The 24,769-nt window shown below is 45.9% G+C and overlaps 1 protein-coding gene across 4 annotated transcripts in view; it reads right to left on the reverse strand.

Annotated features, from left to right (window-relative positions):
• Positions 1-24,769, reverse strand: part of KSR2 (kinase suppressor of ras 2) — a 531,211-nt gene that overhangs the window by 121,688 nt on the left and 384,754 nt on the right. For all 4 annotated transcript variants that reach the window (XM_032241015.1, XM_032241004.1, XM_032241019.1 and 1 more), the window contains exons 6-7: positions 9,254-9,323; positions 5,826-5,909 (exon numbers count right to left, since the gene is read on the reverse strand). In XM_032241015.1, the coding sequence (XP_032096906.1) occupies positions 5,826-5,909; positions 9,254-9,323 (154 nt within the window). The remainder of the gene's footprint in view (positions 1-5,825; positions 5,910-9,253; positions 9,324-24,769) is intronic.

Genomic DNA, 24,769 nt, shown 5'->3' on the forward strand with positions numbered 1-24,769 from the left:
TATGAAGTTTAAGGTGGTTTTTTCCAGTTCTGCGAAGAAGGTCATTGGTAGCTTGATGGGGATAGCATTGAATCTGTAAATTACTTTGGGCAGTATGGCCATTTTCACGATATTGATTCTTCCTAACCATGAACATGGAATGTTTCTCCATCTGTTTGTGTCCTCTCTTATTTCGTTGAGCAGTGGCATGTAGTTCTCCTTGAAGAGGTCCTTTACGTTCCTTGTTAGCAACATATCTACAACCATCTGATCTTTGACAAACCAGACAAAAACAAGCAATGGGGAAAGGATTCCCTGTTCAATAAGTGGTGTTGGGAAAGCTGGCTAGCCATGTGCAGAAAGCAGAAACTGGACCCCTTCCTGACACCTTACACTAAAACTAACTCCAGATGGATTAAAGACTTAAACATAAGACCTAACACCATAAAAACCCTAGAAGAAAATCTAGGCAAAACCATTCAGGACATAGGTGTAGGCAAGGACTTCATGATCAAAACACCAAAAGTGTTGACAACAAAAGCCAAAATAGACAAACGGGACCTAATCAAACTCCACAGTTTCTGCACAGCAAAGGAAACAATCATTAGAGTGAATCGGCAACCAACAGAATGGGAAAAAATTTTTGCAGTTTACCCATCTGACAAAGGGCTCATATCCAGAATCACAAAGAATTAAAACAGATTTACAAGAAAAAAACTAACAAGCCCATTCAAAAGTGGGCAAAGGATATGAACAGACACTTTACAAAAGAAGACATACATGAGGCCAACAAACATATGAAAAAATGCTCATCATCACTGGTCATCAGAGAAATGCAAATCAAAACAACATTGAGATACCATCTCACGCCAGTTAGAATGGCGATCATTAAAAAATCTGGAGACAACAGATGCTGGAGAGGATCTGAAGAAATAGGAACACTTTTGCACTGTTGGTGGGAGTGTAAATTAGTTCAACCATTGTGGAAGACAGTGTGGCGATTCCTCAAGGACCAAGAAATAGAAATTCCATTTGACCCAGCAATCCCATTACTGGGTATATATCCAAAGGATTACAAATCATTCTACTATAAGGACACGTGCACACGAATGTTCATTGCAGCACTGTTTACTATAGCAAAGACCTGGAACCAACCCAAATGCCCATCGACGATAGACTGGATAGGGAAAATGTGGCACATATACACCATGGAATATTATGCAGCCATCAAGAACGATGAGTTTGGGTCCTTTGTAGGGACACGGATGAACCTGGAAACCATCATTCTCAGCAAACTGACAGAAGAGCAGAAGATCAAACACCGCATGTTCTCACTCATAGGTGGGTGTTGAACAATGAGAACACATGGACACAGGGAGGGGAACACTACACACTGGGGTCAGTTGGGGGGAAATAGGGGAGGGACGGTGGGGGGTGGGGAGCTGGGGAGAGATAGCAAGGGGAGAAATGACAGATGTAGGTGATGGGGAGGAAGGCAGCAGATCACACTGCCACATGTGTACCTATGCAACAATTTTGCATGTTCTTCACATGTACCCCAAAACCTAAAATGCAATAAAATAAATAAATGGAAAAAAAAAGAGTTTAGTAATGGAGCTGCGACCCAAACTCAGTTCTGACGGCTTCCAAAGTCTGTGTTCTTGCAGCCTGCCCACCGCTCCATCCCTATCCCTCCCCAACCTCCTCTCCCAACCCTCGGCAAGGCCTAAGGCTTTGCTCTTGACTTTTAGAACAGAGAGCAGTGGGAAAGGCTACCTTTGAGTTCTGCCTCTAGGGCTGAAAATTAAAATGTCTTGGGAAGTGTTCAGCCTTGCTACCCCAGTTGCATCCCTGTCACGTAATTACCTAACTTCAAAGCCTCCACACGGCAGGTGTGAGGATGTAAAAGTTGCCGTTACCCCCACGGAACGTGGTGGGACTAGATACTGATGAGACAGGCCGTCAGAGCTGCTGCTGTATGGAGAAAATCAGGCGGTCTGGGGGCCAGACCTAAAGGCCTGGCCTTGTGACTTTGGCCATCAGAAAGAACACCTGAAAGCCTGGATTCACAGAGGACCAAGGCAAGGAAGGTGGCCTGGAAGTACTAATGCTTGGTAATTACTGCCCCTGCTTCCCCTTAAAAAAAAAAAATTGTTGTTGTTGGTTTTTTGTTTTTTTTTTTTTGAGACAGGATCTTGCTTTGCTGCCTAGGCTGGAGTACAGTGGTACAATAGTAGCTCATTGCAGTCTCAGCTCCTGGGCTCAAGTGATCCTCCCGCCCCAGTCTCCCAAGTAGCTAGGACCACAAATATGTGCCATCACTCCTAGCTAATTTTTTATCTTAATTTATTTTGTAGAGACAGGGTCTAGTTCTGCTGTCCAGGCTGGTCTTGAACTCCTGGCCTCAAGCAATCTTCCTGGCCCAGCCTCCAGAGTGGCTAGGACAACAGGCATGTACCATCATGCCTGGCTAATTTTTTAATTTTATTTTTATTTTTATTTTGTAGACAGGGGGGTCAAACTATGTAGCCATAGCCGGTCTCAAACTCTTGGGCTCAAGCGATCCTTCTGCCTCAGCCTCCCAAAGTGCTGCGATTATAGGCATGAGACTCTGCATCTGGCCTGTGCTTCCCCTTATACCATGGGGCTTATGGCTCCCCACAAGTCCAGGAGGGAAGGAAGCTCAACCTTACCTTCATTACTCAGGTGAGACTGCCAGGTGGAGGGTAGGGACAGGGGTGGGGCAGAGTGGGGAGAGTGAGAACTTGCCCATGCCACTATCTCACTTCTATCTTGGGGCAGGGATGTGGAGAGGCCTGAAAGGGCCCAAATGAGAGGTCTCTGCCTGGACTAGATAAGAAAGAACAAGCCTAGAGCAGAAAGAGGAATTCTCATAATCTTTTAAGCTAAATGACTTCTATATAGCAAACAGATGCACATTCATTTGTAACTATTACATAAAGTTGAATGTTACTGACTATTTTATAGTATTGGACCTGAAGGGGTATGTACTACATGTTTACAGAATGAGAGAGAGAGAGAGAGAGAGACAGAGAGACAGAGGGAGACAGACAGAGAGAGATTGAGGCCAGGCAGCAAGGCATTGCAATTTCTTAAAAAGGACTGGACTGGGCCAGGCACTGTGCTGTGTCCTCAGTGTGCTGATTTATCAAATGCTCACTGCCACCCAAGGCAGGCATGATTATTGTGTTAGTCTTTTTTTATGCTGCTTATAAAGACATACCCATGACTGGGTAATTTATAAAGAAAAAGATGTTTAATGGACTCAGTTCCACGTGGCTGGGGAGGCCTCACAATCATGGTGGAAGGCAAAAGGCACTTCTTACCTGGTGGTGGGAAGAGAGAATGAGAGAACCAAGTAGAAGGGGTCTCTCCTCATAAAACCATCAGCTCCAGTGACATTTATTCACTACCACAAGGACAGTATGGGGGAAACTGCCCTTCTGATTCAATTATCTCCCTCCCTTAACATGTTGGAATTGTGGGAGCTACAATTTAAGATGAGATTTGAGTGGGGACACAGCCGAACTGTATCAATTATTATTCCTTTCACACAGATGAAAATACTAGGGACAGAAATGTGAAGTGATTTGCCCAAGGTCATGCAGCTGCCAAGGCTGATTCCAGAGCCCATGTCTTGTGTCTCAGTTTTTTCTTACTCCCTACCTGTTGCCAGCCATGACCTGGAATGGGGGTGTGGAAGAGAAAGGAAGCTGGGAGAGGTGGAGCTTGAGTGATCCGGACTTCTCATCAAAACTCAAGACCAACATGATACCACAGAAGCGAGGGAAAAGGAGTTAGGGATCTGGGTTCAGGTCCTGACTGTCACTTCTTCACAGTGACTTTTCCTTGCTAGATTCAGCCTTCACCTCTGTAAAATGGGGAGAATTACAACACTGTTTCAAAAAGGCACCACGAGGAGAAAGAATAAGGAGAAAAGGACTTGGAAGCCTGGTGCAGTGGCTCACACCTGCAATCCTAGCACTTTGGGAGCCTGAGGGAGGAGGATCACTTGAAGTTAGGAGTTCGAGACCAGCCTGGCCAACATGGTAAAACCCTGTCTCTATTAAAATTACAAAAAAAAAAAAAAAAAATTAGCTGGCCTGGGGGTGGCACACCTGTAATCCCAGCTACTCAGGAGGATGAGGCAGGAGAATCACTTGAACCTGGGAAGTGGAGGTTGCAGTGAGCCAACATCACACCACTGGACTCCACCCTGAGTGACAGAGCGAGACTCCATCTCAAAGAAAAAAAAGAAGAGAGAGGCAGAAGAACTATGCAAATTCAAACTCAGGGATCAGCAGATTACAGCTGAGGGCCACAGCCAGCCGGCAGTCTGTTTTTGCAAATAAAGTTTTATTGGAATAAATGAAGTTGTCAACACTCTTCCTGCTGGGAATACTCTGGACCCCTCTGTGGTGACTGAGCAAACCCAAGCTTCTGGAAGAATTGGCAAAACCCAAGCCATCTGAAATAACAAGAAAAAATTATTGTTGATTTTTAGCCTGTAAATTCTCTTAGAATTTGGTTTCCCCGAAATGAGTTATTTGCTTTGTGATGCTTTTTACTTACTGTATGGATTATATTTGAGAAAAATGAAGGACAATGTGAAATGCTGAGATGAAACTTTAACTTTGGCTCCGCTGAGCTGCAACTTGTAACTTTGGCTCTGCTGAACTGTTCTGGTAAAAACAGGAACTCTGTGAAAAGGACTAACCACGTAGGTTGACTGCCGGAAAGAGATGACAGCGTGTAATCGGCTTCTCATCGCAGAGAGCCTATAAGCTGACGTGCAATGGAGAGGTTTATTACCCAGATTCCCTTCCCAGGAAAGGCATATTGATTAGGGCCCTGGAAAGGCAATGTGACCCTTATGGAGATCCTATAAACGGATGCATGAGGGGCATCTGTCTCTGTGGTGGAGATAAGGATGTAAAAGTCCCTCTTCTCACACCGCTCCTCCAGGCCTGCGTGGAGGCCCCTCCTCTTGCAGTTTTGTGGTCAGGCTGGTTGTCCTGTGTCAGATCCTGTTCCCACTGTCGCTGTGAGCCCAATATGTTCTTGCTGATAATCATAAGTTTATGTTTAACCTATATTCTTGCTAAGGTGTATGATTTCTATGCTGACACACACAAAGTTATCTTTACGTTGTTCTGCTTTTATAATACCATGTTGTGATTTTTGTGCACCAGTTTTTGCAAATGTATTCTTTGCGTATAATTATTACTGAAACTTTGCGTAACCTCATTCCCCCTCCCCTATTGAAAGAGCACAATAAAAACCTGACATTTTCAGGAGAATGTCAGGCATCCACGGAGCGGCTTTATGTGGTGTCTCCCCTGGGCCCAGCTTTAAAGGAAACTTTTTCCTTGTCTCTCTTTCTTTTTCACCGACCACTTGATCACTTTGAAAGAACTTAAACCCACATTGATATATTGGGAGCTGGTCTCACCAGTATGTTTCTTTATTGTTTCTGGCTGCTTCTGGTCTGCGAAGCCTAAAATATTTACTATCTGGTCAACTGGAGAATGAGTTTGTCAACCCCTGGCCTAAGATGTTATGAAAATGAGAAGTACCCTGTGCATCAGCACAGCGCATTAGGCATTCCCAGCATCTTCCATCAGCTCTGGTTCTTATTTAGAATTGCTCTCCCTTGACCCCCTACCCAAACGTAGAGGTGCATTTCAAATCTATTTCTGAAAAACAAAGCAAACAACTCTCCCAAGGGTGAAGAAATCAAACTCCCAAAAGCTATTTCAGTGCCCTGCATGGTTCTAGCTGACATCGGGTGCTGCAAAAAGTCACTCCAAGGCACAGTCACTTACTTGCAGTTTTTACACTTGAGGCCAAAAAGCATCCCTTTCCCACAGACTGTGCATGTCTGAGACATCCAGTACTTGGTGGAAAACCTGTGGAAAAGAGACAGAAAGTGTTCAAGGTTAAGGAAACGGCAATTGACCTACCTCTGGAGGAATGGGGCACTTTAAAAGCAAGCACAAGAACCCTGGATTCCAGTCCTGTTTCTTCCGAGCTAGGCGACTTAATCAAGTAGCTTAAACCACTGGAACCTCAGTTTCCCCATCTGCAAAGTACAGATAATAAAAGTATTGACCTCATAGGTTGTTGGGGAGATTAAACGAGGTCAGGCATGTCGAGGGCTTTGCACAGGGCCTGCTACATAGTAAGCACTCACTAAATTGGGTTGTGATTATACTATTACCTTGAACATTCATAAGGGTCATTCATTTGTTCAACAAATATTGCCTGGCAGCCTACTGTATGCCAATAATGGACAGGGTTGGAACTGCCTGCAGAAAGCTACAAAGCAAGGTGGAACCTCCTGGGGGACCGGCTGAACCATCCCCCAGCACTTGCTGGTCACATCACCTGGGGACCATCAAGGGGAGCCCACCCCTCCTGAAAGAGCTGAGACCCCAAATTTTAGCGGCAGAGAAGAGTCCTTGAAAGTGAAAGCCATTTCAGACCATCAGCTCACCCTGCTCTCCAACTCCACCCACTTGCTGCAAACATAGGCAGTTTGGAGGCCTCCCATGCACAGCTATAAACCAACTGGAGCAGAGGTGCATTCAATTAACTCCCTGGGTACATCTCCCCTCGATATTGCTGGGGTGCTTTCTTCCCCAAGAGATATGTGGCAGCGGCAGGGTTAGGCCCAAGAAAAGTACTGAAGGTTGCCAGGTCACAGATAATTTTAATTTTCAATTTGTGTCACCAGCAGCAGGAGTTGTATCTAATCTCCACCGCCTCAGAGTGTCAAAAGGAAAATCGGAAGTGATTATATAACTTGGAGTCTGAGAATTTCGAGGGAAAGGTTGCATCCCTTTGCTGGACCATTTTGCCTGATTTGGGTCAGTCACTCTCCAAACAGAAGAAGCCACAGCCCAAAGCCTACAAATCTAAGCAAATAGCAATATTCTGAGCAAAGACACTTACTGCCAAGAAAACTCTCCCTCTCTGGTTTTGGACTTGGGATTTGGTCAAGCCCCTTTCTTTCCCTTCTGCATCAGTGAGTTTAGCATTGTCTGTTTTGCAGAATTTGGCAGCTCTGGGGAATGGCGGCAAAGAAGCATGTATTTCACTCATCAGCCAGGCGTCATAAGCAGTGAGTAACAGTTTTCTTCTCCTTTCCAGCCCTCTCTTGCGCTCGGGATCAGCTCTGCCTCTTCCCCAGCTCTGGCTGAAGTGACTCTGATGGCAGCCGATGGGATTTTAATTTCATTTCTTCACCAAGGCTGGGGCAAGTCCAGTTCTCTACCTCTTGGCATTAACCCCAAGGAGAAACATAGGGAGTGACTGAAGAGTAACAGGTCATCCTAAGTCTCAGCTCCTCTAGGAAGATACTCCTAAAATTAATAGGTTGTCTCCCTCCTCTGGGCATCAGCGTTTGAATCTTAGGAACTACCAGAGCCTGGGGGCTGGGCGTTCTAGGGAGTAGGGCTGAACCAGGGGCATGGCCAATCCAGGAGTAGAGGTGAGCCAGAGGCGTGGCTCACCTAGGGGTGTGGCCCACCCAGGGGCATGGCTGAGCCAGGGGCATAGCCAATCCAAGAATGGTGATAAGCCAGGGGCAGGGCCAGTCCAAGGGGCATGGCCAATCCAGGGGTGGAGCAGAGCCAGAGAGCAGCAAGGAGGAAAATACCAAAAAAGGTCCTTGTCTCTGATGCCCTTCTCTCTGCTACCCAAGGCCTGACCATTGACGTGTCTATCGCACACTTCTCACTGCTTCCTCCAACGTTTTCTCATTTCAGTCTTAACAACTATGCTGTCAACATACTTCTTTCAAAAACTGCTGACGAGATGCCATTCCGTGAGTCCTCATCTGTGAGAATGCTCATCCCCGCCATGCCCCCAGCTATGGTGATGCATCTGCCCCAGATATCACCCCACCTTGTCACCCTGATCTCTCCATACTGTCGTGGTCTGTTAACTGCCTGACCCTCCCCTAGACGGCAAGCTCCCCAAGGGAACAGGCCTTATGTCTTGGTCAGTGCTGCCACTAGGGCACAGAAACTCTATAAATACAAGTGGAAAGAATCTACTAATGAGTGAACAAGTTCCCCAGCGAGTTCACAGAGGACCCGGTCCATGGAACACTCAGCAGGGTGTCAAAAGAACACAAAGTACTGAGGCTAATTAGCTTTTCGACCTATCGCTTAATTTTTCAGGGCCTCAGTTTGCCTATCTGTCCAATGGCCATGAGCACACTTGCCCTGCTCACCCCATTAAGTTTGTAAGGAGACTGTGGAACTACCAAGACAAAATGGGGAAAGCTAAATTTTGGGAGTTGAAGAACTTCTTTTTTCTTTTTTTTTTTTTGAGATGGAGTTTCACTCTTGTTACCCAGGCTGGAGTGCAATGGTGCGATCTCGGCTCACCACAACCTCCGCCTCCTGGGTTCAGGCAATTCTCCTGCCTCAGCCTCCTGAGTAGCTGGGATTACAGGCACGCACCACCATGCCCAGCTAATTTTTTGTATTTTTAGTAGAGACGGGGTTCCACCATGTTGACCAGGATGGTCTCGATCTCTTGACCTCGTGATCCACCCGCCTCGGCCTCCCAAAGGCTGGGATTACAGGCTTGAGCCACTGCGCCCGGCCGAAGAACTTCTTATAAGCGATGACTGGTGTATGCAACCCCCTCCCCTCAAAATGGCAGGTATAGCCCTGGAGAGGCTATCCCATGCACACAGTAGGGCTAGAGCTCTGGAGTGACCTCCACCACACCAGAGAGTGAGCACCTGCAATCTTGTGTATTCTGGGTGAGGAGACTGAAAATTAGAACATAAAGCATTCATCTTAAGAATGATACCGTTTATTGAGTGTTATGTGCCAGGCCCTGCGCTAAGCACTCTACATATATTATCTCATTTAATCTGCACAGCCACCTATGGGTAGGCAGAATTATCTAATGAAAAAATTGAGCCTCAGAAAGGTTAAGCAACTTCCTCAAGGTTGCAAAGCTTTACTAGCTGGAATTGGAACACAGGTCAGTCTGACTCCAAAGCCCTGGCTTTTAACTGCTATGTGCTAATTTCATAAGAACCAGGTTAGTAAGAAGCAGATGTCTCAGTCCCCTTGTTGCCACTTTTGCCTAGCAGAGGAGAAAGGGACACAGTGATGTAGGTGCCAGAGCTCAATAGCCCAGCCTTCTCTCACCCCAGGGCAGGAGCCAGAGCCCCCACCCCTCACAGGGCTTGGAAGAAGGCACCAGCACACACGGGATTCCAGCCTACCTGTGCTTGATGGAGTTGCCGAGGTCTCTGCGAGGGATCTGCGGGGACCAGCGTGGCACTGACAGTGTGTCTACAGAGAGAAGAGAACAGCCTGTTATACAGAGGGTCAGAGACTGGGGTGGGCTCTGGCAAGCCCTGGAAGGAAAAGGGAGGCTTGTCAACCTCAGGAAGGACATCAGCTGCCATCACTTGCTAAACCAAAGCCAAGCGGAACACTGGTTTAGCTTGTCACCTCAACTCACGCAAGTTCTCCTGGGCAGGACAGTCAGGGGATGCCTGAAAAGAAGCCAGCTGTGGAACGACTAAAAGTGAGCATCACTTCCACTTACGGAGTGCTTGGTGTGTGCCACGCACGTGTGTGCCAAAGCTTGCTGCATTCTCAAAACAACCCCAAGAATAGGGGTTGCTAGCATCTTCACATTACAGAAGAAAAAACTGAGGCTTGGAGAGGGATGTCACTTGCTCTAGGTCATATATCTTAGAAGCTGCACAGCAGCTGTGATTTCAGGTTCAAGGAACCTGAAATGAACATGTGCCCTTTCATGCAAGGTTATAATGCAGTGGGTTCCAAGTGCTAGTCATGCAAGTGTCCCTTTCCTAATTCTACCATGCCTCTGTACGACCGTAAAGTTATTTATTTTGTATTTTAGGCTGACTCCAATTTTTTTTTGTCTAAATACACTTATTTTTAAAAGCCAACACTATGTGGAAAGCCATATCACTTTCTGGATATTATAGATAATTATTTGAATAATGTACAACCACATACCACCTAAAGTTATGCTACAGTAAGTAGATGGATGGATGAGTAGATAGATTGGGGAGGGGGTAAATGGATAGGTGGGTGGGTGAGTGGATGGATGGATGGATGGATGGATAGGGTGGATAAGTGGATGTGTGGGTGGATGGGTGGATGGATGGATGGATGCATGGATGGATGGATGGACTGATGGATGGACGGACATATGGGTAAATGGAAAGATGGGTAGGTGAGTGTATAGATAGGTGGGTGGGCAGATTAATGATGAATGAGAATGAGGAAGAAACAAAAAAATCAGACTGCAGATGAGGTGCCTGTCTCCACCTGGTCTTTTATTTCGAGCCTTAGGCTAAATCTCAGCGAACTGCACTATCACTCCATCACAGACTGAGTTCCGGGTCTCCTGCAGACCCTGTGCACCAGGTTCCACCTCCGCCCCACTGCCCCTTGCTCACGCCACCCTCCTGCCAGAGCTTGCAGGCCCTGGAGAGGTGTGAAACAATGACAACAATGAACTGGTGCAGCCTGTGGAATCCATACTGGGCAGGGAGGGAAGAAGCAAGTGCCTGACCCTACACGCCAGTTCTCATTTCTCAGGCCAGATGGATGGAGCCCGCTCCCTGTTTTTGGAGCTGCAAGTGCACGCCTCATTTTTCACAGCAATTGTTATGGAGTGGTGCCCTCTTCGGGGAGTTGGGCATATCAGAATCTATCAGGGAGCATTTAACTCCCAACCTACTCACTCCTCTCTTCTGTCTAATGACGCTGTCGGCAGCTATCCAGTGTTGTTTACAGAAATCCCAGTTCTGCCCTTCTAAAGCTGGGATCCTTTATGAGAGAGCTAATGATTTTCCAGGCCCCAAAGGGCAGAGAAAACCTAAGAGGGAGACAGCATGATATATCAACCAGAATTAGAGCCTGTGGGATTCCTTTAGTTTAACTAAAAACTAAATGTCATCAACCTCAAGCCCATTTCACTACACGTTACCATTTCTGAGGGAAACAGAAAAGACAAGAGAAAAAAAATTTTAAGAGAGAATTCTTTCCATTCCTAACTCTTTTGGGGACTGAAGTCAGATGTGGGAGGAGGGATTCTACCTATTAACTCCTTGAGGTGCTTTCTCCAGTGCCAGGGGTGGGTGGGAATGGGAGGACTGTGCCAGAGAGGAAGAGTTAGCATCCTTACGAGGAAATCTACAAAGCTAGGAGTGATAAATGGGTTTCATTTCAGGGGCTACTAGTAGTGGCTGGCCAAAGAAGTGTGTTAAAATGGGTTCTGAGGCTCAGTGGGAAAGGGCACTGAAACTGATTAGCAATCTCTGCCATGGGTAAAGAATGAGATTGTACCAACAGGTCTGCATACACTTGCCATCTGCAAGAGTGGGAACCACATCTCCTCTTTGCATCACCACCTCATAGCATCATGCTTGCAGCAAAGTAGTTAATACACGTTTGCTGAATCCAAGATTATTATAATAGAAACACTGAGTTTATTGATTACTCAATAGGTGGTAGGCATTAGGCTATGTATTTTATACCTGGAAGCTCTTCCTCTGTGCGGTCAGGCTGTCATTATTCCTATTGTGCAAAGGAAGACAAAGAAGCTCAGAGAAGTGCAGTGACTTGCGGAAGGCCACACAGCCACGCACCCGCAGATTCTCAATGAGTAACTCTGCAATTGTTTGAAAGTCTTCCAGAAGCCCTTGAACCCCCTATTCTCAATCAGAGGAGCATTTTTCCCCCAGAGGATATCTGGCAATGTCTGGGGACATTTTTGGTTGTCACACTGTGTGTGTGTGTGTGTGTGTGTGTGTGTGTGTGTGTGTGTGTGTGTGTGTTACTAGCGTCTGGTGAGGAGACAGCAGGGATGCTGTTTAACATCTTATAATACACAGGGCAGACTCCCATAATAAAGAACTAAACAGCCCAAAATGTCAATAGCACCAAGGTTGAGAATTCCTGATCTAGATGTTTCTCTGCTTCTCCAGCCTCTTTCCCTTACTACTACCACCCTTCCACCACCCTTCCAAAAAACCCCCAGATGGTGCTTCTGAGGCTCAAGTCCGCAGGGAACAAATCCTCTTTTATTATAAGCACATCTCACTATTACGTTCATAGCCTAGTTATTCAGTTATTCTCAATTATAGCTTCTTTTCAAAAACTAGATGTAATTAACTTTAGTAGTTTGGTCTCATTTCCCAATATCTGGTTGAAGGGGTGAATTCTGTCAATTACATTAAGTGGCTGCAGCATCATTAGTCTCAAGCAATAATAACCTCCACACAGCTTCCTACGTGGGCGTCAAGATTTGAACTTTGAGATCCCTCTCTTTGCTTTCTTCGTTTGGATTTTATTAAACTTGCCAATGCAAGCTTTAAAGCAATGGCAAACTGTTGAAAGGGAACGGGGAAAAATCTTTGAAAATCCAGGCCTTATCATAACAGGGAAGGCAAACAACATTTACAGCAATTAAGCCGATACAGAAACTTCTGTTTAACAATCAAAGCACCTATTAAGATGTCTCCATAGCTGACAGAATCTTCTTTTCTACTCTAATTTTCTGATAACAAGTCATGCAGACACAGAGGCAGAATTTTGTGCATGCCTGGTGCCTACGGTCTCAGAAGTAGAATAATAGACATTTCTCCTTAGATGTTTTCATTTCTAGTACACAGAAAGAGAAAGAGGTGGAAGCATGGAGGTTTCTTCTCCCCTTGCATAGGTCTAGCTGTCGATGTCTTCTGAGAAATGCATCTGCCCAGAAGGGGCTTCCCACAGAAGAGGGAAAAGCCGGGAGACCAGGTCTCTGGAATCACCTTAGTAGTCAGAGGGACAAACAGAAGGCCCAACAGAAGGAACCAGCATTAGCAAAGCATCCACAGCACTTAGAGTTTCTTGATGAAAAATCAGGCTCTGACCTGGTGAATTTGAAAGCTGCCTGACAGATGAGCTAGGCATGGGAAAAATACATGAGGATATACACAGAGACACAGGTAAAAATGGGTGATGATGAAGGAAAGGAAGAGGAGGAGAAGAAAGAAGAAATAAGAAAAATATGGCCGGTGCAGTGACGCACACCTGTAATCCCAGCACTTTGAGAGGCTGAGGCAGGTGGATCACCTGAGGTCAGGAGTTCAAGACCAGCCTGGCCAACATGGCAAAAAGCCCACCTCTACTAAGAATACAAAAAAAAAATTTGTCTATGGTCGGCACCTGTAATTCCAGCTACTCAGGAGGCTGAGGCAAGAGAATTGCTTGAACGTGGGAGGCAGAGGTTGCAGTGAGGCAAGGTCATACCATTGCACCCCAGCCTGGGCCACAAGAGTGAAACTCCATCTGAAAGAAAGAAAAGAAAAAAGAAAAGAGAGAAAGAAAGAGAGAGGAAGGAAGGAAGGAAGGAAGGAAGGAAGGAAGGAAGGAAGGAGGCAAGGAGGCAAGGAAGGAAATAGATCTGCTTTCCTTATGCCAAGCACTATTGTCAAACAGACCCTTGACATATATTATCCTGTTAATACAAACACTACGGAGTATACACACACATAGTCTATCCGCCATGATAATTAGTGCCATTTCAACAAGGAAATAAAAAATTTATCCCGACTGCCCAAGGTAAATGCAAGTAAATGCCAGAATGGGGATTTTTTAATTGAGCTGTGGCTCAATTAATGGAAGTGAATTTCATCTCCCTTTCACAGATGGGAATATTGAGGCTTAGAAGCAATAAACAATTGTCTAGAGCTGATAAATGGCTGAGTCGGGATTTAAACTGCAGACAGAAACAAACTGGATGCTTTTAGTCCAGACTTCCTTCAACACCCTGGTCAACCCATCCCCTCCTGCCACGGCCTCCTACGTACCCCTGTCTGGGAAGAACCAAGGAGGCCTGGGAGGTGATGTAATAGCATGATGCTCCTGTCCCACCCCAAAGATGCCCACGTCCTAATCCCTGGAACCTGGAAGTATGTTATCTTATCCAGCAAAAAGAGATGCTGGAGCTGTGGTCAAGCTAAGGACCTGCAGATGGACAGGTGACCCTGGATTACCGCAGGTGGACCCATGTCACCATAGGGCCCTTATAAGACGGAGGGAGGAGGGTAAGAGCTGAGATCAGGGAAGGGTTGTGACAATGAAAGCTGAGGTCAGAGTGATGCGACTGCTTGTTCTGAAGGAGGAGGGACAGCAGCCAAGGCAGGTAGCTAGAAAAGGTGAGAATGGATTCTCCCCAGAGCCTGCAGAAGGAACCAGCTCTGCCGACACCCTGATTTTAACCCCATCGGGATCCATTTAGGACTTCTGACCTCCAGAACTGGAAGATAATGAATCTGAGATGTTTTCAGCCGCTTGAGTTTGTGGTCGTTTGTCTCAGCAGCCGTGGGAAACTGACACGGCGCCTATCTTGTTCCAGGCATGGCTTCCAGGGGATACGGTGAACAGGATAACCATGTTTTCTGAGCTTAGCTTCTAGAGGGGGAAATCAGAAAGCAGATGAGCCAAGAAATAAGAGTCCATGAGGAAAATGAAACAGTACAGACTTTGGGATTGTTTTAAGGCCACGGGAACCCGACCTGCCTTAGGAAGAAGCAGGACACTGTGCTGGGCAGTATGGATTTAAGAGCTCCCTCTGGCGGTCGAGGGGAGAATAGACTGCCAGGCTGTAACTGGAGAAGACAGTGAGGGCCTCCCCACCTCCCTGTCCCCACATCAATGCTCCATTCCCCGAACCCTAACTCAGGTCCAACACTTCAGCCCTAACTCTGACAAGGTCATTCCTTCCCAAGGTCATTCTCCAAACCCAGGCCTTTCCCACCTGAGCTGTCATGATGCCACCCGTAGCCCCTCATAAAAAATCCACAGCCTGTTACCCCTCAATGTCCCCGGGAAAAGCAAAGAAGGTGTACTCATTGCTCCCACAGCCTGTATTATTTTTCGGAAGCTAACAGAGTATTTTTACTTCCTTGGATGTAAAGAAGAGTTGATGTTTTGTCCCAAACCTACCAACCTGTAGCACTGGAACATCTGTGGCACAGATTGATCTTAGAGAACAGTTCCTGAAGAAATTTTCATGGAATTTGCATTCCCAAACCCAAGCAGAAGAGGAGAAAGAGGTAGCCATGGGAAGAAGACAAGCTGATTTTTTTTAAAAATTATTCTTTGCAATTTATCTGCTATGGGGACCAACAATAGCAGGCTGGGTCTCATCTGTCACTGTATCCCCAAGTATTTCAGGATCTGCTCAAAAAATATTAAATGTGTGTTTAATGGACAAATTAATGAATAAACAAATGAATGGACCAATAATCAAGTTGTGGCTGAAACTGGTGTTTTTCTAGTTAATGAAGAAACTTACATGGCCCTAGGAGATCTTAGAGATAACTTGATCAGACTCAGAGCAAATCTGAACTGATTTACCCTCAAAATACTCTGTGGTAGGAAAGGAAGTACACATTATAACTATTTAACAGATGGCAAATTGAGGTAGATATGGGATGTGATCTGCTGTGTGTCCTTGGGCAAATGACAACCCTGTGAGCTTCAGTGTCATCATGCGAAACCTGTGAGTACATAACAGTATCCGCTGCACCTCATGGTATTGTTTGAAGACTAGGTGGGATAATGCAGAGTACTCTGAGCATGAGAGCAATGCTCAGACTTATTTATTGTATGTATCTTGCAGCTATTTCTTCATTTAATCCACACAATCTTATGAGTTTGTATTCCCAGTTTACAGATAAGTAAGAATAATTAAATTGTTCAGTCATATAGCTAAAGTTCACCAAACACGGTGAATGCTAGAGTTGAATCCAGTTTCCTATAAAATTAAAGCCTTCTCTCCAGCTCCATACCACATCCCCTTCTGAGACAAATATAAAAATTATCTTAAAAGCCATGCCAGTCTAGAGTTGAAAAGGACCACAAGAAATCACTTATTGCAGTCTTTGAATCTCTAAACCCTGTTGGATAAATAAGGAGCTAGCCTACCATGGAGATAAAGACCTCTGAGGACATAATGTTATTAATAATAATAGCTGACATTTATTAAGCACCTACTGCACAGCGGGACCTAGATTATGTGATTTAGGCGTATTATTTCACTTAGTCTCCATAATTCCCTTTTAGGTTCTAAAGCTCAGGTTTGAACCCAAGGGCTCATCCTCAGAAATACCACAAAGGAACTGAAAATTCCAAACTGCCCTTAAGCTTTCAGCCCAGGGACATGACAGACAGTGAGAACTCAGTGGAGGTGCTGCATTCAAATCAACGAGCAAATTTGCTGAGCATAAAGATAAATGAAACTCATAAATCTTAGACCATTAAACTTTTCTTTGGAGTCACAGGCCAGTCACCAGCTAAAATCCCACGATTTATCCAAGGTGGCAACCAATCCTAGACTAAAGCTGCTCACGATATCATTCACATAGCAGAGGATAACTCTATTTGCTTTAATATCCAACTCAAATATATCAGATCTGAAAGTATTTTAATTATGTGCAGTTTCTAAAGGTATACAGCTCCACGATGCTTCAGGGCCAAATTGCATTTCTTCATGGAGTTGGACATAATTTTCTCCCTGAAACAATGACAACTTACCTCCCAAGATCCAAGCATCATAATCTGGGGCCCATGGTGGCTGGGGAGGCTTCCAGGGAACCCCTTGGCACTAGTGAGTGCATAGACCAGGGTGGGCTTTGGTTTCATGTCATCAGGGAAGAAATAAGGCAGCGTGAACTGATAGTGATAAGAGATGCTAAGGGTGAGCAAGGATTCTTGATGGAAGGGATCATATACAGGGATTTCAGAAGACTTTCCTAGGGCTCCCCATGACATCGAGACAAAACAATGGGCAATGGCTAAGCTATTGAGACTATGGCCTCAGTTTCTGTCCATTGCAGGAATGCAAGTATCAGGGTCAAACCAATCCATGCATGTGCGGAGTTTAAGCTAGAGATAAGACCTTGAGTGTGGACTTCCTCTGGAGACAGAGTAGCATACTTTATTTGTGAACAGGAAGGGCCTCAGGGGCAATCAACTTGCCCAGTGGAGTGTGGGAGAGAGAGCACAGGACTTTGACAGGAGCACATCTGTGACAAACACCAGCTCTGCCACTTACGAGCTATGGAATCTTAGGTACTCTTACTTTTCTGAGTCTCAGTTTCTCCTACAAAAAAGGCGTCGTTGTATCTCCTTCATAGGATTGGTAGGAGGATTAAGCTGGGTGATATAATTGGAACAGTGCCCCAATGAGTGCCTGGTGTAGTATTGTTATTATTGTTTTTGTCATTGTCATCATCACTCTGCCTTTTGAATTTTACACATCAGTTAGAATATGACAAAGCTCTGTATGGCTGTGACTTGGAGCCAGAGTTGGCAAACTTGACCCTCAGGCCAAATGCAACTCACTGTCTAATTTTATGAAGTTTGATTGGCACATAGCCACACTCACTCATTGACATATTGTTTGTGACAGCAGAAGTGAGTAGTGGTAACAGAGACAGACTCGTCCACCAAGCAAAAAATAAGTATTACCTGGCCCTTTAAAGAAAAAGTATGCCAATACTTTTTAGAGCTGTGAAACTCATTTTATTGGCTAATCAGCAGAAATATTTTTTTCTTAGAGCCAGAAGACCAGGGTTCAAGATCCCCTTCTGCCACTTACATGATAGAAATCTTGAGACAAATGGTCTGCAGTCTCCAAGCCAAAATACGTATAACCACGTGGTGTCACCCCTCTGCTCACTTAGTCCTAGCACCCTGTGAGGTGTGTTGTTTTGATCCCCATTTTGCAGAAGAAAGCCAGACAAGGACTTGCAAGAAGCGCTGCCAAGATAATAGCCGAAGACTGTTCTTTCAACCCCTCACTGTCTCTTGGTAGAACAATCCATGAGGGGGCAATGTCTCTACATGCAACTGCTGAAATCTGTGTCAGCTCATGGGGGCAGAGCAAAAGGAAAATTAACTCTTTCCTCTCACTGCTTCTGTCTGGATTAAAGAATTTGATTTTCCAGTTTCACTCTATCAAAGCAGAAAGGAGACCTAGAGGAGTCTTCCTCCAGGGGAAGGAATATGTTGATCCTAGGCAGAAGAGGAAGAAATGCCCCATGCATCTGAGAAAGCAGCATGACATAGCTAAGACCTGGGGGAGTCTTCTCTCTATGTTACAACTGGAGACAGTGGTGGTGGTCATGGATGAGACAGACATAGGAAATGCCCTGCTAGGGGTGTCTACTGGTAGCAGCTGATATTGGTAGGACTGGTGAGTGGTGAGGGTACTGTACCAATGGCAGCAAAGCAGATGAAGGGCGGGCATGTGGTGGCTAGAGACAGGACAAGGAGAGGCTGTGAGGGGACACATCACAGGAAAGTTGTCATCACCACTCTCCTCCACCACCCATTCCACCTGGTACCACCCTGGTTAAAATAAAATTAAATTAAAATTGTGCAGTGGCTCACATCCATAATCCCAGCACATTGAGAGGCAGAAGCAGATGGCTTGCTTGAGGCTAGGAGTTTAAGACCAGCCTCGCCAACATGGCAAAACTCCATCTCTACTAAAAAAATACAAAAATTAGCTGGGCGTGGTGGCTTACACCTATAATCCAAGGTACTTGGGAGGCTGAGGCACCAGAATCGCTTGAACTTAGGAGGTAGAGGCTGCAGTGAGCTGAGATCACACCACTGGACTCCAGCCTGGGCAACAGAGTGAGACTCTGTCTCAAAAAAAAAAAAAATGGTTACACTAAATTAGAAACACCTTCAGGATCTAGTGAGGGTATATGAATGTATTTATTCTAATATCTACCCTCAGAATCACTCTCCCCCCACATTTTTTTTTTTTTTGAGACGGAGTCTTACTCTTTCACCCAGGCTGGAGTGCAGTGGCATGATCTCCACTCACTGCAACCTCCACCATATGGGTTCAAGTGATTCTCCTGCCTCAGCCTCCCCAGGAGCTGGGATTACCGGTACCCACCACCACGCCTGGCTAGTTTTTATATTTTTAGTAGAGATGAAGTTTGGCCAGGCTGGTCTCTAACTCCTGACCTCAGGTGATCCACCTGCCTCAGCCTCCCAACGTGCTGGGATTACAAGCATGAGCCACTGCACCCAGCCCACTTTCCGCTTTTTAAAAAGACCATCACCACCTCATGTCTGAGTCCCTGGCAGGTAACCATCAAGCTGGGATCCCCTTAATTTGCCCTAAATCAAATGTGTAGACAGTGGTAACATCCTTCCCTCTTCCAGTGAGAAATGTGAATCCTAGAGTCATTACCTGTGATTTATTTCAGCCTTCTCAGATGGCCTCAATTAAATTTCATTGCCAGTAAAGAAAGAAAAGATGGCTAAGGCATTTAATTACAGTTTCATAATGTGCTCACTGCGGAATTTATTAAAGTGTATCAGGGATTTTTAACCTTGTAACCAAAAAATGGGAGACCTGGTGCCACAGGAGTAATTATCTTCCTTGTGGGGATGATGGATGGAGAATCCAAGATGGTAACAGTAAGTCGGGTAGGCATGCAATGGGCTCGGGGACAGTGGTGGCCATCGGGGGTGGGGCACAAGACACCACGCCATGGATCAGAGGGGAGTGTCATTAATTATCAATCTTCATTTGAATCTAAAGATGAGACATATTTGAAAACTTATCTTTCTTCCCTCTCCTAGCCCCACCCCCAAACCTTCCCTTTGAATTTTCCCTTAATATAGTTTCACTGCTATGGTCTGGAAAGAGGAGGGGAACATCTTGAAATGTCAAAATCACTTTATGTAATAAGAGTATAAACTTAAAATACAAAAAAGGAAGTAAAATGTTAAATCTAGGAATCCAGAAAAATCATTAGGATAACGGACCCACGTTGTTGTTTTTTCTTTTTGGTTGGGGGAAGTGCTTGTGAAATAAATTATCAATAAGGAGATAATGTGTGATGTTTGGTGGAGGAGGTCACTTAAATGCTGTGGGTGGCATTGCGGCAGGGGTCTTTCTGTTCCAGGGGACTGGTCTAAATGTGTAATATTCAAAACCATTGTCTCAGATCCCCATGATAGTGTGGTATCTACTTGAGTGACCCAGAAAAGGTCAGATGGGGAGGAAGAATAGAAAGATCCCAGGCCAAAGAGGAAGAAATGCCCCATGCATCTGGGAAAGCAGCATGACAGAGCTAAGGGCCACTACAAGGCTTAGTGTCCCAGCCCCTGGCTGGTCCCCCCTGAGTTATACTGACATCATGACATGGATCTGCTATTTCATGCCTCTCACCTTTGAAGATGTTGTCCTCTGTCTAGAACATGCTTCTGTTCTGCCTCCCTGGTCCCCACTTCTCGTAGTCTGATTTACACCAACTCTTCTTCCAGGATCCAGCTCAGGCACGGCTCCTCTAGGAAGCCCTCCCTGAATGCACAGGAGCCATGCCCCCTTATAATACCCTGCACTCACCTCTGTGGGCTACTTGCCTCATCTCATGTAGAGCCTGAGTTACAAATCTGCTCTCTCTACCACCAACCACCCTTGGAGAGCAGAAGCTGCCAATTATTCATCTTGTGTCCAGTGCCTCAGGCAGAGTTTAGCTTAGAGCTGAGAGGTGAAAGGTTTTCTTGCTAACTCAAGCAAAAATAGGCTGGCAGCCCAGCTCTCCAAATGGAGTGTTCACTCCTCCATGCCCTGCAAGGCCTGGGCTGGTCAGGGATCCTATGAGGCAAGAATCCCCACCCCTCCAGCACCAGGTCCCAGGCTCTGGCTGTGGCCACCTGTTCCAAATGGAGCCCACCACTTCTCCCAATCCTCTCTCCACTTCTCTTCTATCCACTCAGGACTCCAGAGTTTCCCCAGCCATGGAGTCCTGACTAAACAGAGAAGTGGGGGGGACAGGACAGTGGGAGCATCTTCAACTCCTCTTGGTTCTCAGCTGTAATGGTCATCATTGACCTCTCGAGTGCAGACTTGCAATTTATGTCAGTTTATACATTGTCTTCTTTTTTTAAAAAAAAACCTTTTATTTTATTTGAATGTAGAAATGAGGACTCACTATGCTGCCCAGGCTGGTCTCGAACTCCTGGGCTCCAGCGATCCTCCTGTCTCAGCCTCACAAAGTGCTGGGATTACAGACATGTGCCACCTTATCTTCCCAGCCACCCTATCAGGGAGATCTAGTGTTGATTTCATTTTGCAAGTAAAGAAACTGAGGCTCCCAGAGCTTAACGGAGAAAGAGTGCTCAAAAGAAAGGAGCTGGGAAGACTAAGATAATTGCCCTGGTTCTGCCGCTAACTGGGAAAGCTACGTAGCCTCTCCTAATGATAATACCTAACACAGGCCAAGCATTGCGCAAGCCAGGGCTTCCCCACATGGTAGCCTATTGAAATCACCTATGCCTGTGCCTCCCATGCCCCCATTGTAATTTAATTCAGAGGTCAGCAATCTGGGGTCCAAGGTTCAAATGTGGCTCATAGCTTGTTTTTATAAGCAAAGGTTTATTGGGACACAGCCATGCCCATTGACCAATGGCCCTTTTGTCCAAAAAGGGCAGAGTTGAATTGTCACAACAGAGATCATATGGCCCACGAAGACTACAATATCTACTATCTGGCCCTTTAATAAAAAGCTTGCTGATCCTCGATTTAATTGTGCTGGGATGCGGCCTAACTGTGAAAATTATAAAAGGTCTCCAGGTGCTGGGGAATTATAAAAGGTCTCTAATGTGCTGACAAGTTTGGAGACCACAGGCTTACATTTTTCCATTAATTAGCCCGTTGACTCTGCAGCAACCAAGTCTGTTTCATTCCCTCCTATATCCTTAGCAACCAGCACAATGACGGGCCCAGAGTGGCATCTTCACAACTATGTATTGCATGAATGAATACACAAATAAACAAACAATCCACCCTGAGAAGCAGGTTGGAAGGACCCCACTTTACAAATGGAGAAACTAAGGCTCAGGGATCACCTAAGGAAAATATACTCTGCGGTTTGATCCTAGGTTTTCTTGAAGGCAAAGCTCCCATTTCTGAGCACTATGTTCTATGAGCTCTCTTTAGATACTAGATATTTGGGAAGGAGGCCAGACCACTAGCAGAGCCAGGATGGGGGTCTTTTTGTGTACCTTCCTGGGAGAGCAGCCCTGAGCATGTGCAGAAGCAGCCTGGAGACCTGGACAAGCATGGGGCCTGGCTAGTGGTTCAGAGCCATCTCCTCCCACATAGACATAGGACTGTCCTCCTTGACCCAAAGGAAAATGCTAATTGAAAGAAGCTGGCTTTCCTTGCCTGGCTCAGGCTTAAATGAGGACAAAATAAGAGTTGACAGAGGCCCCACATTGCCATCACCGCAAATGTCCCTGTGAAGGGAGAAAAACAGCCAGCCCTGTGCTCCATCAATTTCCATTGTAAATGGACTCATGTTGAAATAAACCAACAGAAACAGCAGCGGCTTGACAGGTCCGGGGCTGGGGGAGATGGGAGACACGCAGACCACAGCCTGGAATCTGTAAGCTGGGCTTGACATTTGGACCCAGAAACTGGTGAAGACTTGTTTGTGGATTGCATGTTCCCAAATCCAGGCAACTGGGGGGATGCAAATCCCCTCTTTTGCCTGAGTTGGAATGGACAAAATGGAATTAATTTACAGGTGCAGACCTGAGTCAGAATTCCTAGCTCTACGCTTGTTATGTGTCCTGTCATCTGACTCTTTCCCTCTGTGCATCTCCTCTTCTCTAAAATGGGGGCCATGAAATCCATCTTGTAGGGTTTACCTGAGGATCAGACGCTGGGAAATGAACCAGGTACCTGGCACATAGTAGGTGTGCATTAAGAGGTAGGTGCACCCTAGAGCAATTCAGCTGCTCGTCTTTAGCTTTTCTTAGCTGTCTCTCTTCCTGGCTGGGGAAGACAAAACAGGGGAAGAGGCTCTTTTGGGAAGGAAGCCATGAATCTAGAGAGAAGCCGCAATGAGTTATGCAGAGGACAGGACTGTCTAGGTCTCTGACCATTTATTCCCCTTCTATCATCCTGTTCTCAGAGCGTGTCCACAGCCCTCGCCTGCCCAACTGTGATAGATGGGTCTTAAGTTCCTCGCACGCTACATCATCAATTACTTACATATTTATCGCCTTGAACTGAGTTTATGGATCTTAAATCAGAGCCATTCGGAGTTGTCTGAGCTGAAATTCTCCACTGATGGAAATATGATGTTTTTAATTATGTAGCCACCCTCTAGTTAATGTTCAGTGGAAGTTAATTGTCCACAGAACAAAGGCTGCTGAGAAGTTCCCCCTACAGAACTGTTCCGTGGAATTTACCGCCTGGATGGACTGCTCGGAGACAGACCAGATAAGCTTGCTGCCAAAGACCCCAGCCAGGCTTTCAGAAACCTGACACCATGCATCCCAGGCATCCTGGGGCTCTGAACTTCACGCAATAGATTGCCTCTCTCACTTGGTTTCCCGAGACTTAAAATGCCATCCAAAGAGGTGCCACGCTGTCTGTAGTTTGCAGACATGGTGGGAACAGCCCCATGATGGATAATATACAAGTTCAAGACTGGGTGTCAATATTCCAAAGCCAGTCTTTCTGAAGCATCCCCAAGTGAGGCCAGGAGGTCAGGAAGCCTGCTGAGGTGACAGGGCTGTGACAAGTGCTGACTGCATCCCTGAAAGTGAGACCTCTGGGGCAGGAGACCTCTGCTGCAATGGGCTATGTTTACCAGTGAGAGGTGTTATCAGTAGAGGGAGGATACAGAGAGTCCCCCGTACCCCCAAGAACTTGGAGATAAGGAAGGAAGTCCCCCCACAAGAGTTAAACCAGCCCAAGCCCTCACACATAAACAAAGTTAACCTAGAGCCACAGTTCTCACTTGTGAGCCCTACTGACCCCCCACCCGGGGACATTTGGCAGTGTGTACAGACATTTTTGGTTGTCACAACTGGAGGGGGAGGAGTGGTACTGGTATCTACTGGGTAGAGACCAGCGATGCTGCAAATGAACAGAACAGCTTCCTCCAACACAACACTGTCCAGCTCCAAATGTCAACGATGCATAACTGGAAACCCCCGCCCAGAAAGACAGGAAGGGGCCTAGATCTACGCAGCCTGATGCAATCCATGAAATGCACAGACAGATCTAAAAAGGGGCTCAGTTACCATGAAAGGAAAGGCAGAGCCTGACCCTCCCCGCCCATCCAGGGGACAGGGCACATGCACAAGCTCAGTGCCCACTCCTCTTTCTTCAAAACACCTGCCCACACATCACCTCGTAGCCCAACATGGTGATGGGGCCGTCTCACTATTGGGTATCCAATGAAGGAGTTTATTTATTTATTTACTTACGTACTTAGTTTACATATTCCCCTGGGAATAAACAAATTCACACTGATTGATTCACACCAGTACAACAGAGCCCTAAACACTGGTAGATCAAATTCTAACGTGACCATTTAAAAGCAGACAGTGCTCCACTGGGTTCATAAATCATAATTAACTAAGAGACAATACTTCGAAGACCACATCATTAAAATCTCTTAGTAGGCCTGTCCCTCTATCAGTTACTTTTGAAGAAAGTAGCAGCAGCGTGGTTTTCCACTGGGAAACTACTTTTCCAGGGTCCCACAGCAGGCTGACCCCCTTCCCATCTCAGAATAGGGCATCTGACCAAGGTTTGGTAAGGCCACAACATTCTGACCACGATGATTGGTTCAGGCAAAGACGGGAACAAAGGGCTGACACATCATTTGAGCCCCTGGAGCTTCTCCAACTTCCTTTCTTCCTTCCCT

This window comes from Sapajus apella, unplaced genomic scaffold (assembly GCF_009761245.1).
Source record: "Sapajus apella isolate SASKATOON/1434 unplaced genomic scaffold, GSC_monkey_1.0 scaffold2, whole genome shotgun sequence".
Lineage (NCBI taxonomy): Eukaryota > Metazoa > Chordata > Mammalia > Primates > Cebidae > Sapajus > Sapajus apella.